This window comes from Petaurus breviceps, unplaced genomic scaffold (assembly GCF_028583685.1).
Source record: "Petaurus breviceps papuanus isolate PSGF00001 unplaced genomic scaffold, PetGlider_PUasm1.0 37, whole genome shotgun sequence".
Classification (NCBI taxonomy): Eukaryota; Metazoa; Chordata; class Mammalia; order Diprotodontia; family Petauridae; genus Petaurus; species Petaurus breviceps.
Genome location: NW_027186296.1, coordinates 11,832,307 through 11,848,927, shown reverse-complemented (window position 1 = coordinate 11,848,927; position 16,621 = coordinate 11,832,307). Strand labels below are relative to the sequence as shown.

At 40.2% G+C, this 16,621-nt stretch overlaps 2 protein-coding genes across 2 annotated transcripts in view; both read right to left on the bottom strand.

Moving 5' to 3' along the window:
• Nucleotides 1-16,621, bottom strand: part of LOC138168910 (dehydrogenase/reductase SDR family member 2, mitochondrial-like) — a 38,958-nt gene that overhangs the window by 19,929 nt on the left and 2,408 nt on the right. The window lies entirely within an intron of this gene.
• LOC138168702 (dehydrogenase/reductase SDR family member 4-like) overlaps nucleotides 13,026-16,621 on the bottom strand; it is a 4,060-nt gene continuing 464 nt past the window's right edge. Inside the window, exons 2-4 of the mRNA XM_069097591.1 lie at nucleotides 14,519-14,653; nucleotides 13,905-13,960; nucleotides 13,026-13,565 (exon numbers count right to left, since the gene is read on the bottom strand). Of these exons, the coding sequence (XP_068953692.1) occupies nucleotides 13,454-13,565; nucleotides 13,905-13,960; nucleotides 14,519-14,653 (303 nt within the window). The 3' untranslated portion in view covers nucleotides 13,026-13,453. The remainder of the gene's footprint in view (nucleotides 13,566-13,904; nucleotides 13,961-14,518; nucleotides 14,654-16,621) is intronic.

Here is a 16,621-nt window from a genome sequence, read left to right as displayed (position 1 = left end):
TAACTCAAATGGCAAAAGAGGCTCAAAAAGGTAATGAGGAGAAGAATGCCTTAAAAAGCCAAATTTGCCAGATGGAAAAAGAATCTCAAAAGCTCACTGAGGAGAATCATTCCTTCAGAATTAGATGGGAGCAAATGGAAGCTAACGACTTTATGAGAAATCAAGATGCTGTTAAACAGATCCAAACAAATGAAAGAATAGAAGGCAATGTGAAATATCTCATTGGAGACCACTGACCTGGAAAATAGATCCAGGAGAGATAATTTTAAAATTATTGGACTACCTGAAAGCCATGATCAAAAAAAACCTAAAAATCATCCTCCAAGGAATTCTCAAGGAAAATTTCCCTGATGTTTTAGAACCAGAGGGCAAAATAGAGGATGAAAGAATCCACTGATCACCTCCTGAAAAAGGTACCAAAAAGAAAACTCCTAGAAATATTATAGCCAGGTTCCAAAATTCCCAGATCAAGGAGAGAATATTACAAGCAGCCAGGAAGAAACAATTTTAATACTGTGGAAACACAATCAAGATAACTCAGGATCTGGCAGCTTCTACACTGAGGGATTGAAGGGCTTGGAATATGATATTCCAGGAGGTCAAAGGAGCTGGGATTAAAACCAAGAATCACCTACCCAGCAAAACTGAGTATCATGTTCCAGGGGAAAATATGGTAATTCAGTGCAATAGAGGACTCTCAAGCATTCCTGATGAAAAAACCAGAGTTGAATAGAAATTTTGACATTCAGATACAAGAAGCAAGAGAAGCATGAGAAGGTAAACAGGGAAAAGAAATCATAAGGAACTTATCAAAGTTGAACTATTAACATTCCTACATGGAAAAACAATAATTGTAACTGATGAAACTTTTCTCAGTATGAAAATAGTTGAAGGGAATAGAAATATATATGTCTATGTAGGAGGGTATATGGGCATATGAATACATATGTGAATATGTGTATATATGTATACAGGTATACATAGATAGAGGGCACAGGACCAATTTAACAGGAAAGGATGATACTTAAAAGGTGAAATTAAGAGGTGAGAGAGGAATATAATGAGAGGAGATGGGGAGAGACAGAATGGGGTAAACTATCTCATAAAGAAGAGGCAATGGAAAATGGTTACAATGGAGGGGAAGAATAGGAAGGCAAAAGGAATGGGTCAACCTTATTCTCATTGAATTTGGCTTAGGGAGGGAATGAAATACACAAAAAAAACAGGGTATTTCACCCTACAGGAGAGTAGGGGGGAAGGGGATGAGAGGGGGGATGATGGAAGGGAGGGCAGGCTAGGGGGGAGGGAAGTTGGAAGCACCCACTTTTGAAAAGGGACAGGATCAAAATAGAGAACAGAACAAGTGAGAGGTGGGATAGGAGGAAGGGAAATATAGTCAGTCTTTTACAATATATCTACTATGTTAATGTTTTACATTAGCTACACATGTACAACCTATACTGAACTGCTTATCTTCCCAGTAAGGGTGGGTGACAAGGGAGGAAGGGAATGAATCTGGAATTCAAAGTTTTAAAATCAAATGTTAATATATATATATATATGTGTGTGTGTGTGTGTGTGTATACTATTATTAATACTATTTTACATGTAATTGGGAAATAAGATACAGGCAGTGGGGCATAGAGATCCACCATGCCATGCTGGAAAAGTCGAAGCGGATATGGGAGAAGATATGGGAGAGAGCAAATTAGAGGAGGGGATATCTTGTAGGACTGCTATTTTGGGGTGGTGGGTAGGGGGAAAATGGGGAGAAAATTTGTAACTCAAAATCTGGTGGAAATGAATGATGTAAATCAGAAGTTAATAAAGTATTTGAAAAATGAAAATAAATAAATATCATCCCTTCCTATTCAATTGATCCTGTGCCCTCTATCTATGTATAACTCTACACATATATACACACACTCACATATGTATTCACATGCATGTATACCCTCCTTTATAGACATATATATATATATGTATGTGTACATATACATTCATTTATATTCCCTTCAACTATCCTCATACTGAGAAAAGTTTCATAAGTTACAATTGCCGTTTTTCCATGTAGGCATTTAAATAGTTCGATTTTGATAAGTTCCTTATGATTTCTTTTCCATGTTTACCTTCTCATACTTCTTGTATATGAATGTCAGATTTTCTATTCAACTCTGGTTTTTTCATCAAGAATGCTTGAAAGTCCTCTATTTCGTTGAATGACCATATTTTCCTCTGGCACATTATACTTAGTTTTGCCAGGTAGGTAGCTCCTTTGTCCTCTGAATATCATATTCCAAGTCTTTTGATCCCTTAATGTAGAAGCTGCTAGATCTTGTGTTATCCTGATTGTATTTCCACAATATTCAAATTGTTTCTTGTTGGCTTCTTGTAATATTTTCTCCTTGATCTGGGAACTCTGGAATTTGGCTATAATATTCCTAGGAGTTTTCTTTTGGGGATCTTTTTTAAGAGGTGATCAGTGAATTCTTTCAATTTCTATTTTGCCCTCTGCTTCTAAAATATCAGGGAAATTTTCCTTGAGAATTTCTTTAAGGATAATATCTAGGTTCTTTTTTTTTATCATGGCTTTCAGGTAGTCCAATAATTTTAAAATTATCTCTCCTGGATCTATTTTCCAGGTCAGTAGTTTTCCCAGTGAGATATTTCACATTGCTTTCTATTTTTTCCTTTATTTGGATCTGTTTAATAATGTCTTGATTTCTCATAAAGTCATTAACTTCCATCTGTTACAATCTAATTCTGAAGGAATGATTCTCTTCAGTGAGCTTTTGAAATTCTTTTTCCGTCTGGTAAATTCGACTTTTTAAGGCATTCTTCTCCTCATTGGCTTTTTGGGCCTCTTTTGCCATTTGATTTAGTCTATTTTTTAAGGTGTTATTTTCTTCAGTCAGGTTGTTGACTCTCTTTTCATGATTTTCTTGCATCATTCTCATTTTTCTTCCCAATTTTTCCTCCATTTCTCTTACTTGGTTTTCAAAATCCTTCTTGGGATCCTCTGTGGCCTGTAACCAATTCATATTTTTCTTGGAAGCTTTTGGTGCAGGAGTTCTGGTTTCATTGTCTTCATCCTGTTCCATGCTTTTATCCTTTTTGTCCCCAAAAAAAGAATCTAAGGTTTGACTGCTGTGCTTGCTTTATTTCCTTTGCTTGCTCATGTTGCCACTCAATTACTTGACTTTTGAACTTTTTGCCACAGTAGAACTCTGCTTCCAGAGAGGAGAGCTTTGTCCCAAAACGCTGGGTTTTTTGCAGCTGCCCGAGTTATTAGGGTGCCTTCTCTGAAGCCTTCACAGGTTCTGGAACCTGGTCACACACTCCAGAACTTCCACCCAAGATAGAGATCTAGATCCAAGCAGGTTAAAACAAGAGCTATTACCACTAAGAATGGTCACTTGGTTCCCCTACAATCTGCTGGCCAAGAGCTCTGAAGCAGCCATATGGTGGCGGCTGCATGGACGCAGCACCTCTGCTGCTTCTCGCCTTCTCACCCTAGGAGGCGGAGGCCGGACCGCACTCTTGGTCCCCCTGTTTCCACAAAGTCCACATTGACCTTTTACTTTGCCTTTGGCATTTATGGATTGATAATACTGAAAACCACCACAGCTGCTGGTGATCCATTCTCCTGAGGTCTGCTCTAGCTACCGGTAGTCAGGGCCACTTTGAGGCTAAAACCAGGGCTCACTTGGGGCTGGGCTCAGCTCCCAGCACCCTGCGAAGGACCCTTCCTGTCCATTGCCAGGCTATCTTCAGTCAGGAGATTTGTTTCTCTCTGTCACTTTGTGGGTTCTGCAGCTCTAAAATTTGTTTAGAGTCATATTTTATAGGTATTTGAGGTGGTTATGGGGAGAGCTCACAAAGTTTTTCTGCTTCTACACCACTATCTTGGCTCTGCCCCCACCTTGCTTCTTTCTTGCAGAATACATGTCTTTTTAAAGTCTGAGGTCGTCTTTATCCATTGAATCAGAAGTTCAGAATTGGAATGGGCACAAACCAATCAGTGATTCTTTCTCCAATATCCGCAACAGATGGTTATCCATCCTCTACTTGAAGGCCACCAATAAGAGGAAATTTACTACCTCTCCCCTACTCATGATATATATAGGGGTTTTCTCCAGAATGAACTCATGAATCTCCAGGGCTGTTCTCTGAATGAAGCCTTGGTTATACTAAATACACTTATAAGGAGTCTTCCCTTTAGATGCCTTAAAAAACTTTGATTTATAATTTCTTTTCCACGTGGATCATATTTATAAGATTTCTCACCTTTGTGGCCACACATTCCACTTGCAAACAACTCTGATAGATACTAACTTTCTCTTTATATTGAGTTAAAATTTGTCTCTGGGAAATAAACCCTTTTAATAATCTTGATTCTAGCCTCTAGGGTCATGCATGTAAAACTGGTGTAATCTCTCTTAAGAGCCATAACCCTAAAAAAAATTTTTTTTAAAAAGAGTCATAACCCTTCAACTACTTGAGGATGGCTGTTGTCTTCTAGGGCCTCTCTTTTCTATATTCAAGCTACACAGTTCCTTCAACCTCCCGCAAAAGCATCCTAAAATGTCCTGCACTCAGCACTTACTCTTACTTAGGTTGGGTGGGACTGTATACCCAGAGAATCTGTAAACAGAAGTAACTTAGGCTATCCACAGCTTCCAAAAGTGTCCTTGCTTCCTCATTAAAATTTAGCAGAAAGGGGATCATAAAGGGTAAAAACAAGTAGGATGAAGTGGGTTTTCTCCTTCAAGTTGCCAAGGGTAGATGGGGCCTCGTGACTGGACCTCAGTTCTCATATGACTATCCACTCCCCCAAACACACACCTTTTCCTCCTGAAAGTATAAAACCTTTTCCACAAATTTTCTTGGTGAACATCCATATATTCAGATATATGAATGACCCAGGCTCTCAGCCTTCTTTTTCTCAATGAAGGACCCCATTTTCCTCCACTTATGAGTTTGATTTATTTCAGGGCTAATATTAATGGTGGTAGTGGTGGGATTAATTGGAGATTATGCCTTGTACTGTCCTGGGAGTGAGCTTCTAAATGCTCTAGTACAAGCACAGGCCATTTGTGCCCAAGTCCTCTCCCATTGGACCTGTAAGTACCTAGTCCTGCTTGAATCCAACTTCCGTCATTTTCAGTTGAGTAACCATTTCCATTGAGAATACTGGTAAAGAGATGGGGGGGGCGGAGCCAAGATGACGGAGTAGAAGCACTACCCTCCCGCAGCTCTGGCTTTCACCCTCCCCAATCCATGTAAAAAGGGGACTCTAAACAAACTTTGGAGCTGCAGAACCCACAAAATGCCGCTAGAAAGCTAACCTCCTGCTGAGAACAGCCTGGCAGGCCAGCAGGAATCAGCCAGCGCAAAGCTCTGGAAGCCGAGCCCAGCACCATGCCGAGGCTTTAGCCCCAGGGCAGACCTGACCAGCTGCCAGCCAGAGGGATTCCAGATCAGCAGCAGCTGTGGCCGTTCCCAGATTTATTAATACATAGATGCGAAGGACAAGGTGAGAGGCTAATGCAGTCTGGACTTTGGGACCCAGTAAGTGGGAGTGCGTGGCTTTTACCCCCGGGGCGAGAAACCGCTGAGGCGCAGTTGTGTGGCGGCTTCAGCTCCTGGCCTGCAGAGTGTAGGGGGACCAAGCACCAGTCTGAGGGGTAATCGCTCTTGCTTTAACCTGCTTGGATCTGGATTGCAGTCTAGGGTGGAGGTCCTGGGGTGTGTGTCCAGCTTGCCAGAGCGTGTGGAGACCTCAGAGAGGGCACCCATCTAATACCTCTGACAGCTGAGAAAACCCCAGCGTTTGGGACGAAAACTCCCCTGTCTGGTGGCAGAGTCCTACTGTGGCAAAAAGCCCAAAAGTCAAGTAATTGAGTGGCAAAATGAGCAGGCAGAAGAAACAAAGCAGACAGAAGATTCCAACATTACACTCCTATTTTGGGGATAAGAAGGAGCAAGGCATGGAACAGGAGGAAATCAGTGAAGTCAGAATTCCTGCACCAAAAGTTTCAAAGGAAAATACAAGCTGGTTACAGGCCATAGAGGACCTTAAGAAGCAGATAAGAGAAGTGGAGGAAAAATTGGGAAGAGAAATGAGAACAATGCAAGAAAATTATGAAATGAGAGTCAACAGCCTGACTGAAGAAAATAATACCTTAAAAAACAGACTGACTCAAATGGCAAAGGAGGCTCAAAAAGGCAATGAGGAGAAGAATGCCTTAAAAAGTCGAATTTGCCAGATGGAAAAAGAATCTCAAAAGCTCAATGAGGAGAATCATTGCTTCAGAATTAGATTGGAGCAAATGGAAGCTAATGACTTTATGAGAAATCAAGATGCTGTTAAACAGATCCAAACAAATGAAAGAATAGAAGGCAATGTGAAATATCTCATGGGAAAAACCACTGACCTGGAAAATAGATCCAGGAGAGATAATTTAAAAATTATTGGACTGCCTGAGAGCCATGACCAAAGTAAGAGCCTGGAAAGCATCTTCCAGGAAGTTCTCAAAGAAAACTGCCCTGATATTTTAGAACAAGAGGGCAAAACAGAGGTTGAAAGAATCCACTGATCACCTCCTGAAAAAGATCCCCAAAAGAAAACTCCTAGGAATATTATAGCCAGGTTCCAGAATTCCCAGATTAAGGAGAGAATATTATAAGCAGCCAGGAAGAAACAATTTGAATATTGTGGAAACACAATCAGGATAACCCAGGATCTGGCAGCTTCTACACTGAGGGATCGAAGGGCCTGGAATGTGATATTCCGGAGGTCAAGGGAGCTGGGATTAAAACCAAGAGTCACCTACCCAGCAAAACTGAGTATCATGTTTCAGGGGAAAATATGGTCATTCAGTGGAATACAGGACTTTCAAGCATTCTTGCTGAAAAAACCAGAGTTGAATAGAAAATTTGACATTCAGATACAAGAAGCAAGAGAAGCATGAGAAGGTAAACAGGGAAAAGAAATCATAAGGAACTTATCAAAGTTGAACTATTTTTTTTTAAAGCAATTGGGGTTGAGTGGCTTGCTCGGGGTTACACGGCCAGTTGTTGTTTCTGGGTGTGGTGCTGAGTGTGTGGGCCTGGATTTGATCCGGGTCGTCCCGGCACTGGGGCCATGTAATGCGAATGTAAATTTTAAAGATCTTCCCTGCCCCTAGGCTAAAGTGCACCAGAAGCCTGGGGTGGGGGAGGCTTGTTTTTCAGTAGATACTTCTTGATTGGCCAGTGAGTCAATAAGGTTGTTACATTCTCTGAGCCAGGAGAAGGCTATATAAGCCCTGATGTGTAGCTTTGTTTTGGGACTCACTTTGAGAAGTATTCTGTGATTTGATCTGAATTCTGGGAAGCCGTTGTTGAGAGTCCTCCGGCTTTGAAAAACCCAGAATGTGGAAACCCAGATGTTGACTGGGTATGGATGTAATGGTTGGACAGTTTGGAAATCTGTCTACTTGATGTTTCTGTCTTGATAATTATGCCTGTATACTTTGAGGTTCAGGGTGCTGACCTTTTCTCCTGAACAAGGTAAACGATATATGTCTGACTGATTAAAGTAAGCTTGTTAACCCATTTTGAGTTGCTTTCCTTTAACAAAGCAGATCCAAGAACCTGTGTGAGAAGGCACCCTGGGGACACTGGGGTGCTTGCTGCTACAGGCCAGTGCTCTTGCTCGCTGAGCCACCTGGCCAAAGTTGAAGTATTAACATTCCTACATGGAAAAACAATAATTGTAACTTATGAAACTTTTCTCAGTAGTTGAAGGGATTAGAAATGTATGTATGTATATGTGTGTATATATATATATATATATGTATATGTGTGTGTGTATATATATATACATATATGTCTTTATATGAGGGTATGCGGGCATATGAATACATATGTGAATGTGTGTATATACGTTTACAGGTATACAGAGATAGAGGGCACGGGACCAATTTAACAGGAAGGGATGATACTTCAAAGGTGAAATTAAGAGGTGAGAGGAATATAATGAGAGGAGATGGGGAGAGACAGAGTGGGGCAAACTATCTCATACAGAAGAGGCAAGGGAAAATGGTTACAATGGAGGGGAAGAATAGGAAGGCAAAAGGGAATGGGTCAACCTTATTCCTATTGAATCTGGCTTGAGGAGGGAGGGAAATACACACTAAATAGGGGATCTCACCCTCCAGGAAAATAGGGGGGGAAGGGGATGTGAGGGGGAATGATGGAAGGGAGGGCAGGCTGGGGGGGAGGGAAGTTGGAAGCACCCACTTTTGAAAAGGGACAGGATCAAAGTAGAGAATAGAACAAGTGGGAGGTGAGATAGGAGGGAGGGAAATATAGTCAGTCTTTTACAATACATCTACTGTTATTGTTTTGCATTAGCCACGCATGTACAACCTATACTGAACTGCTTGTCTCCCCAGTGGGGGTGGGTGGCAGGGGGGGAAGGGAATGAATCTGGAATTCAAAGTTTTAAAATCAAATATTCAAATAAAATAATATAAAACAAAAAAAATTAAAATAAATATATAGAGAATACTGGTAAAGACCAATGGGCAATTCAGGGTCCTCATAATCTGGCCCCTTAATGGAACTGCAGCCAGTTAAATGGCTTTCAGATATAGTTTGGATGTTTGCAAGTTCTAGGATCTGATCCTTGAAAACTGCTGGCCCCATTGAGGGTACTCTGATAAGGTTAAAATTAACTATTTAAAGATACCCCTTCATAAAACAGAACCGAAAATCAAACACCATGAATGGGACTCCTTTTATCAGGGTCTGTTAGAAGCCATTAAGAGGAAAATAGAATCTGGGCTTTCAATCCTCCAAAAATACATTTTAAAAAACCTCAAAATTGGAAAGAAGGAGGAGGCATCTAAAATATTTCTCCTCTGGGAAGGATTAAGCCAATTGGAATTCAAAGGAAAGAAAATGAAAATAATATAGTCTCTCAGGAGAGGTGAAAAACCTGACGGAGGTACTAAAGAATTTCATGTATGTGGGATCCAATCAAACCTGTATTTACAAACTGTTAGTTTTCAAGATCATTTTCCAATGAAAGTTTTAGCCTTAAAAGCAGGAAGAGAACTTACTCTCTAGCTGCTGCTTCTCTGAGTTAAAACATTTCTTTCCATAATTTTTTTAGCAACAGCATTTAAGTTAGCATTTCTACTGTGCATCTTATTGATAGAAAGAGTTGTTATTCAATCTTCAAAAATTGGTGGGAAAGAGGGTGAATATAACACCTGAAGAAAAGCTGGGGCTAGGATGTTGGGACATGTTCTTTCTCAAATCCCTGCCCCCTTTTCCTTTCTCCTATCTCAATAGGCATATTCTACCCACTAGAGTATTGGTTATAGAAATGTTTTTAACGAATGGGTAAAGGCAATGCAAACATCTTGCGGATTAAAGGGGTCTAGCCTCAAATATAGTTTAGCACTTTTGCACAGCCCATTGAAAAATGATTAGGATTCTCACCTTCTTGTACTGTCTCCAGAAAGTTCATCAGACCTAGGGGTATCACATATCTAGGAGGAGAGATCAGAAGGAGAAAAGGTTTCTATAGTCTGGCAAGGACTAGGGGGGATGAATTTTTAGATGACCTAATTGCCTTTCCATTTTCTGTTTTCTCTGGCTAATTTAAGGGAATCCCTTTGACTATACCTTTTTTGCTATTCTTACTTCTCAGTTTATTTTCTAAATTTATTCCATTAATTTCTTTCTCATGCTTTATTGCAATTTCTGAGATTTTGAAACCTGTATTAAATAGCAGTGATGAAAGTAAACATCCCTATTTGACCTTTTTTGGATGGAATAGTCTAGTGAGATAATCTAGTGCAGGGGTGGAAAACCTGTGACCTTGAGACCACATGTGGCCCTCTAGGTCTTCAAGTGCGGCCATTTGACTGAATCCAAACGTCACAGAACAAATCCTTTTATTTATTTTATTTATTTATTAGGGGATTTGTTCTGTGATATTTGGATTCAGTCAAAGGGCCTCACTTGAGGACCTAGAGGGCCACATGTGACCTCAAGGCCACAGGTTCCTTACCCTTGACTAATGTTTCTCCATTGTTCATGATGCTAGGGCATGGCTTTGAATATACACTTTTTTTGTCATATTATAGAAATATTATTGTATTTGTATATTTTTAAGATACTTTTTAACACAAGGGTTGCTGTTGCTACAAAAAATTTAGAAACTTCAAAGAATAAGAATAAATATCACGAACGAATTGTTAAATAGAAAGAGAAAACGGGTTGGAAGCAAAGGATGACAGGTAGGATGTCCAAATGTTCCAATGATGCTCTTTCAATGTCAAGAGAAAAAGAGGAAGGTCTCCAGTAAACGGAGTGGAAATCCTGTAATGAAATTATTGGAGGGAAAAGACAAGAGCCTCACCGAATGGGTGGGTTGCATTCTGGAACACTGAAGGGAATTTTCAAGTTGATATGATCACAAATTCAATTAAGGACTTCTAACATAAATGAGCACTATATTTCATTGAAAGTTTTCTCTTTATTTAATGATGTAAGCATGAAATCTTTATTTTTCTTCTCACTAATATGGTTCACTATATTGAATATTTCCCTGCTATTAAATTCTCATATTGTTCATATGTCTGTTTGGTCATAAAAAGATAATATTCCAGATATCCTACTACACGGTATTTGCAAATTTTTATATTTCTTTTTTTAGGCTCAAAATTCATTAATTATATCATTCTGTAATTTTTTTCTCACCTTTCTTTTTGTTCATTTGATCAAAACCATATTTATTACACAGTAGGAGTCAGGTAGCCTGCCAACTTTTTCTATATTTTGAAATGGTCTATATAATATAGGAGTGACTAGAATCCATTTATCAGTCCATCTGGCTCTGGTATTATTTTTTCAGGGCAAGATTTTAATGGCCTGATAGTTTTCTTCCCGAGATTACTCTATTTAGCTTATCCATTTCTTGTTGTATTGGCCTAATATTAATGAACTGACCCTGGGAATCTAGAACATTGGGCCCACTCTCTTCTCAGCTAAGAGGCCCATCTGCTCTTAACCCAAGCATGTGGTCTGAACTGGGTTCAGCCTTGAGTAGCCTGGCCTCCAGTGAGAGGAGTTAGGCTGCCTTTTTTTCAAACACTTTGGCTCATCGTCCTCCCTCTTGGTGCTATGAGCTTATTCCTTATGCTCTCTAGCTCTTGGGTGTTCAGGGATGATGAGCATCTCTGGTGTGAGGGCTTGCTGAGCCCTTTTCAGGGCTGTTTATCCACCTTTGATGTCTCCCTGGCACTCAACTTTCACTAGTGCCTCCAAGAAGCTGTAGATGGGAAGTGGCCACAGCCCAGTGAAACCATCTCTGCAGACAGGCTAAACCGGATTGAGGGTAACAGACAGGACTCAAACAGTAGGTGAATTGGAGGTGGGGGGTGTCTACCCCAAGCATGTGAAGACATGCCCTGGTGGAATGGGCTGATGAGAATAATTTGTTCCAACAGCCATGAAGGCAGCTAAAGCAGGCACTGTGGAAGCTTAAAGCTTGGCTGGATATCAAGGAGCCCAAAGTCATCTTGACTTTTGTGTTGCCATTGGATTTTGATGGCTTTGAAAGAGTGAGGCTGACAACTTTGTGCAACTCTGCCTCACTTAAATGCAATTAACCTATAAGTCAAGGCATCACCTGTGATGTCATTGGTCTTCTTTGAAAACAAAGGATGAACAGCAAGATATCCCCCAAAGGGGAAAATATAAAGGTACTTAATGTATAGTATAAATGAGGGATGGGATCAGTGCTTATTTCCTACATAGAAAAGAATGCCAAATACAGAATATTCATAAGTAAGCATTTAACAGAAACAAAAATTTTAAATGGCAAAACTATACTCTGCCAGGAAGATTGATATTTAAAATTAAATATAAGACAATGAGGATTAAGGATTAGGCATTTGACATTGTACCTTGGTTCTATATTATCTCCTTCAGATACCATGTCTTCTCACAAAACAGGCCAGGCTTAGCCCCATCCTCTTGTTGGTGGTCATCTTGAATTAGGGGACCCTATTGCCCCCTACCAAGCCCAACTCTCTTCAATCTGATTATTCAAGAAAGAATCTTATTTAACAATCTGAGGCCTTACCTATCTTACTCAAGCACACCTGGGACCTAAAAAGGAGAAAATCCTCCCAATTTGAGGAGGAAATCCCATTTATTTGTGAAATTAGATTATATCAACACAGTTCAGCCTGTAGGCCATACTGAAACTTCTTGTCCCTGCTCTCACTCTCTTGAAAGCTTTGCTTAATGTGATTTATTTTAAAAGTTCATCTGATTCTTAAATTTGAGGACTCACTTTTCCATGCAAAAGTAGAACCTTCATCTAACCTGTCAAAGTGACAAAGTCCAACCTCTAGAAGTGGCAGAGAAAGGGGACCGGAGAAACTAAAATAACCAGTGCGGCATCATGGGAAGAGCTCTGAATGTAGCATCAAGAGACCTGGATTCAAATCCCCTCCTCTTATTACTTGTGTGACTTTGGGAAAGTCACTTAAAGTCCCTGGACTTTCATGTCCTTTGATCCAAAAATATCAATAGTAAGCTGATACCCCAAAGAGAGAAGAAAAAGGCCCATACATACAAAAATATTTAGAGAAGTTCTTTTTGTAGTGGCAAAGAACTAGAAAATGAGGGTGGTACTTATCAATTGGAGAATGGCTAAACAAATTATGGCATATGTAATATACCAAATGATAATTCACTACTATTATGCTGTGAGAAATGAGGAAAGGGACAGTTTCAGAGAAACCAGGAAATATTGTGTGAAGTGATGTGGTGAAGTGAATGAAGGGAACATTTTATAAAATAATAATAAATAAAACAACTTTGAAAGACTTAAGGATCAATGGTGAAACATGTTTCCTATATCTTGGCAGAGATGGACTCATGGTACAGAAAGAGATATGTACTTTTTGGACATTGCCAATAGAGGAATTTATTTACCTTGACTAGTTGCTAACACCTGGTTGTTTTTTGTTCTTTGTTTTTTTTTTTTCATGGAGGGAGAAGATGAAAGAGAAAATCAATTTTTATTCAATGAAAAAAATGAAATTTTTTTAATGAGAAGATAGACTAGATGATCACTTAATTCATTTTCAGCTCTAAACATATGATTCTCTGATTCCAAACCCAAAGTCATTTACCCAAGAAAATTTCTTCTACTAGAATGTTTGAGAAGTGCTAATTTCATGTTCACTAATGAGATAGCCCACTTTCCAAAAGCTGGACCCTCTTCACTTCCTTCCTTCTTTATATCCCCAAATAGAAGCTACGTATCAGAAAAACCCAACTGTGTGACCCAGAATCCTGAAATTTGCTTGGTCCCAAAAGATAGCCTGCTATTCTTCAGGACCATGCTTTAAGGAAAGAGGTCACTGGCCATACTCCCTTAGAGTCGTGGAGAAGAACCTGACACCACAATAGTTTCTCCTGTAATGTAGCTGGAGTCTGGAGAACACAGAAAGGACACAACTCCAGCACATTCTTCTGGATACCCCACCCTGTAGGGAGAGAAAGGAAGACAGAGGATAGGGCTATGGTTTACTGTTGTATCTCCCATTGACCACATTCTCTGGTTCTGCTTCTAAAAAGATTAGAAGAAAAACAGAAAAAAAAACTATAAGCCTTTCCTTACCCTGTATAGACTCTATTACTTCCTAGGACTGAGCATGGGACTAGGCTACACAGAGAGACATGGAAACTTCTGAGGGTTACACTGACCCTACCATGACCAGAACAGCATTGGTGGAAAAGAAAGTGAAGAGTGAAAAAAAGAAGATTCTAGAAACTTCCCTTCCCAATATTTATCTAAAGAATATGGGTCCAATACAATTAATTACCTTGTTGAGTTACGTTGTTCAATGAAATTCTGTAGAATATTTTTATCCTTCCAGAGCTGAAGGGAAAAGAGGAAAGACAAAAGTCTGGTACTACCTGCTTAATTTTCCTTTGAGATAGAGGCTTTGGGGGCCATGAGCCCAATCCCACATGACTTGTTTCACTACAGAATTTTCATGGGGTTTCTGAGAGATTAGATACACAAAGTGTGCAGGCATCCTGGAGGACAGGCATCCCTGTTCTCATCCTAACAAAATAGACAGCAGGCAGGATTCAGGGCAGATAGTGGAAAGGATGGGTCCTGGGCTTCTTTTCCTGTTACCTCTATGGGTAGCCACCACAACAATCCCTGCACTTATGAAGAGTTCTGTGACAGGCTATGACAACGATAATAAATCTCAAAACGGACCTGAAATGTTGCCCCTTGCAAAGGACAACAACCAGGTGGAGGTGAGGAGCCCCCTAATACCTAACAAACCAAGGAAGGTCTTCTTGAGTTGGAGCTCTCAGGGCTGAAGAGCCCATGTCTGAGAATCCCAGCACTTAACTGTTAAGGTCTCTACAGAGCATGGATGGTGGTGAGAGCAGCTTCAAGGAGAGGAAGACTAAATCTTACCACTTGGCTGAAGTTGGTCTTGATTAATCCTGGTGCCAAGCAGTTTACGCGGATGCCCTTTGGTGCAAGCTCCAAAGACAAGGTTTTGGTGAGCCCCAGTAGGGCTGTCTTACTGACATTGTAGGGACCCAGAACCTAGGATTGGGAACACATAAAAATTCCTATCACCTCCATTTATAAACTAAGCCACTGATGAAAGAGAGGCAGAGTGGTGCAATGTAAAGAAAATTAAATTTGGAGTCAAGAGAACTGGGTTTAAATTTTGCTTCCAATATTTATACCTGTGTGACCTTAGACAAGTGACTTCACTACTCAGGGCTCCTGTGTCCTCATCTGCAAAATGAAGGGGATGGACCAATAGTCACTGAGCTCTGCCCCTGCACTAAATCTTAAATGGTGGCACAGAATTTGGGGACAGGATCAATCTATGCTTTCTAAATAATAAGCAGTCATAGACATTTACTAGTCACTTCCTCACACTGAGGCACCAAAGAATGAGAGAGGGCAAGGAAAGGCTCTATGAATGGGTGACCTAAGAAGATTCCCGTTGGAGATTAGATTTCACAAAATTAGATATTTACCGCTAAAAGGGCCCTGGCAAGACGTCTACTACAATCACTGCATTTTACACGTCATTTTACAGGGCAAGAAACTGAGGGTCAGAGAGGTGAAATGAATTGACAAGGTCACCCAGCTAAGTGTCAGAGGTGGACAATTTGAACCAAGGTCTTCCTGACTCTGTGCTCAGAACTCTCTCTACTCCTTCATGATGCCTCTCTTGACAACACATGTTAAAACATGGAGCCTTTGGACTTTGAGGATAACAAGTATGCTAAGGCACTGTTTTTGTAACTGTGAATGACTTCAGCTATCTTGGAAAGCAATTTGGAAGGATGTCCTGAAAGTCACTATACGGTACACTCTCTTTGACCCTCTAATAACTCTACTGGGTTTATACCCTGAAAGAGATCAAAGAGGAAAAGGCCAATACAAAACTATTTTAGCAGCTCTTTTTGTAGGAGAAAAAAACCTGGGAACCTAAGGGATTCTCACCTATTGGCTAATGGCTAGACAAATGATGACATTTGGATATGATGATATTTATTGGGCCATGAGAAATGGCAAAATGGACAGCTGCAGAGAAAACTGGAAAGATCAGTATGGACTAATGAAGAGTGAAATGAGCAGAACCAGGGGAACAATTTACACAATGACAATAGCATTATATAGAAAAACAGCTTTCAAAGGCTAGTCTAGAATGCCAATCAATGCAATGACAGACCATGGTACCAGAAGACTGAAAACAAAGGATTTACTCACACTCCTGACCTAGAGAGAGGAATCAAAATGCAGAATGAGACCTATATTTTTGGCCATAGCTTGACTATACACATTTCTCATAAGGATTCTCTTTTTGGATATTGCTATTGCTCATTAGATGGTGTGGGGGAGAGGAAGGGAGAGAAAATAAATACTTGTAAATTGAAGAAAAGGAGGGAAAGTTTAGGACAGAGATTGCTATAAGAGGAAATATATTGTTCCCCCTTTACTGTCTTTTCTTGTTCCATTTGCAAACACTATTGCTGCCTCCTCTCTACCTCTCCCCTCCCCCACCCAACCTTTTTGACCTGCTGGGTCCCAATTTGGAAGAGGCCTGGTGGCCTGAGTTCAGAACTCTACAGAGCCCATTCAGGGCTTTGCAGAGGTACAGAAAATATGGCATAAGGAAGACACACTACCTGATGGTGCTGCTCAGTGACTTTGTGTCTATAAGCCCATAAACTAATATGCATGTATATTTTTTACCTTTTTTTCCTACTAAGCATAAATGTCTGAATGAATAAATTAAATGCACATATGATGTGGGGGAAAAACACTTGTGCCCCTCGCCGCTTGCTTTCAACTTGGGTTTGCTGGAAGTGTGATTGATTTGGCTCCTCTTATATACAATCAACCTGAGATGAAGTTTTGATAGAGGTGGGAGATGAAGAGAGGAGGTGGCTTCTGTCTTTAATTTCCAGGAATATTCTTGTTGGACACATCCCTATGATCTGAGCCCTTCCTTCTAAGTTCAGGTGGATGCAATTGTCAAGCCTCCGTCAT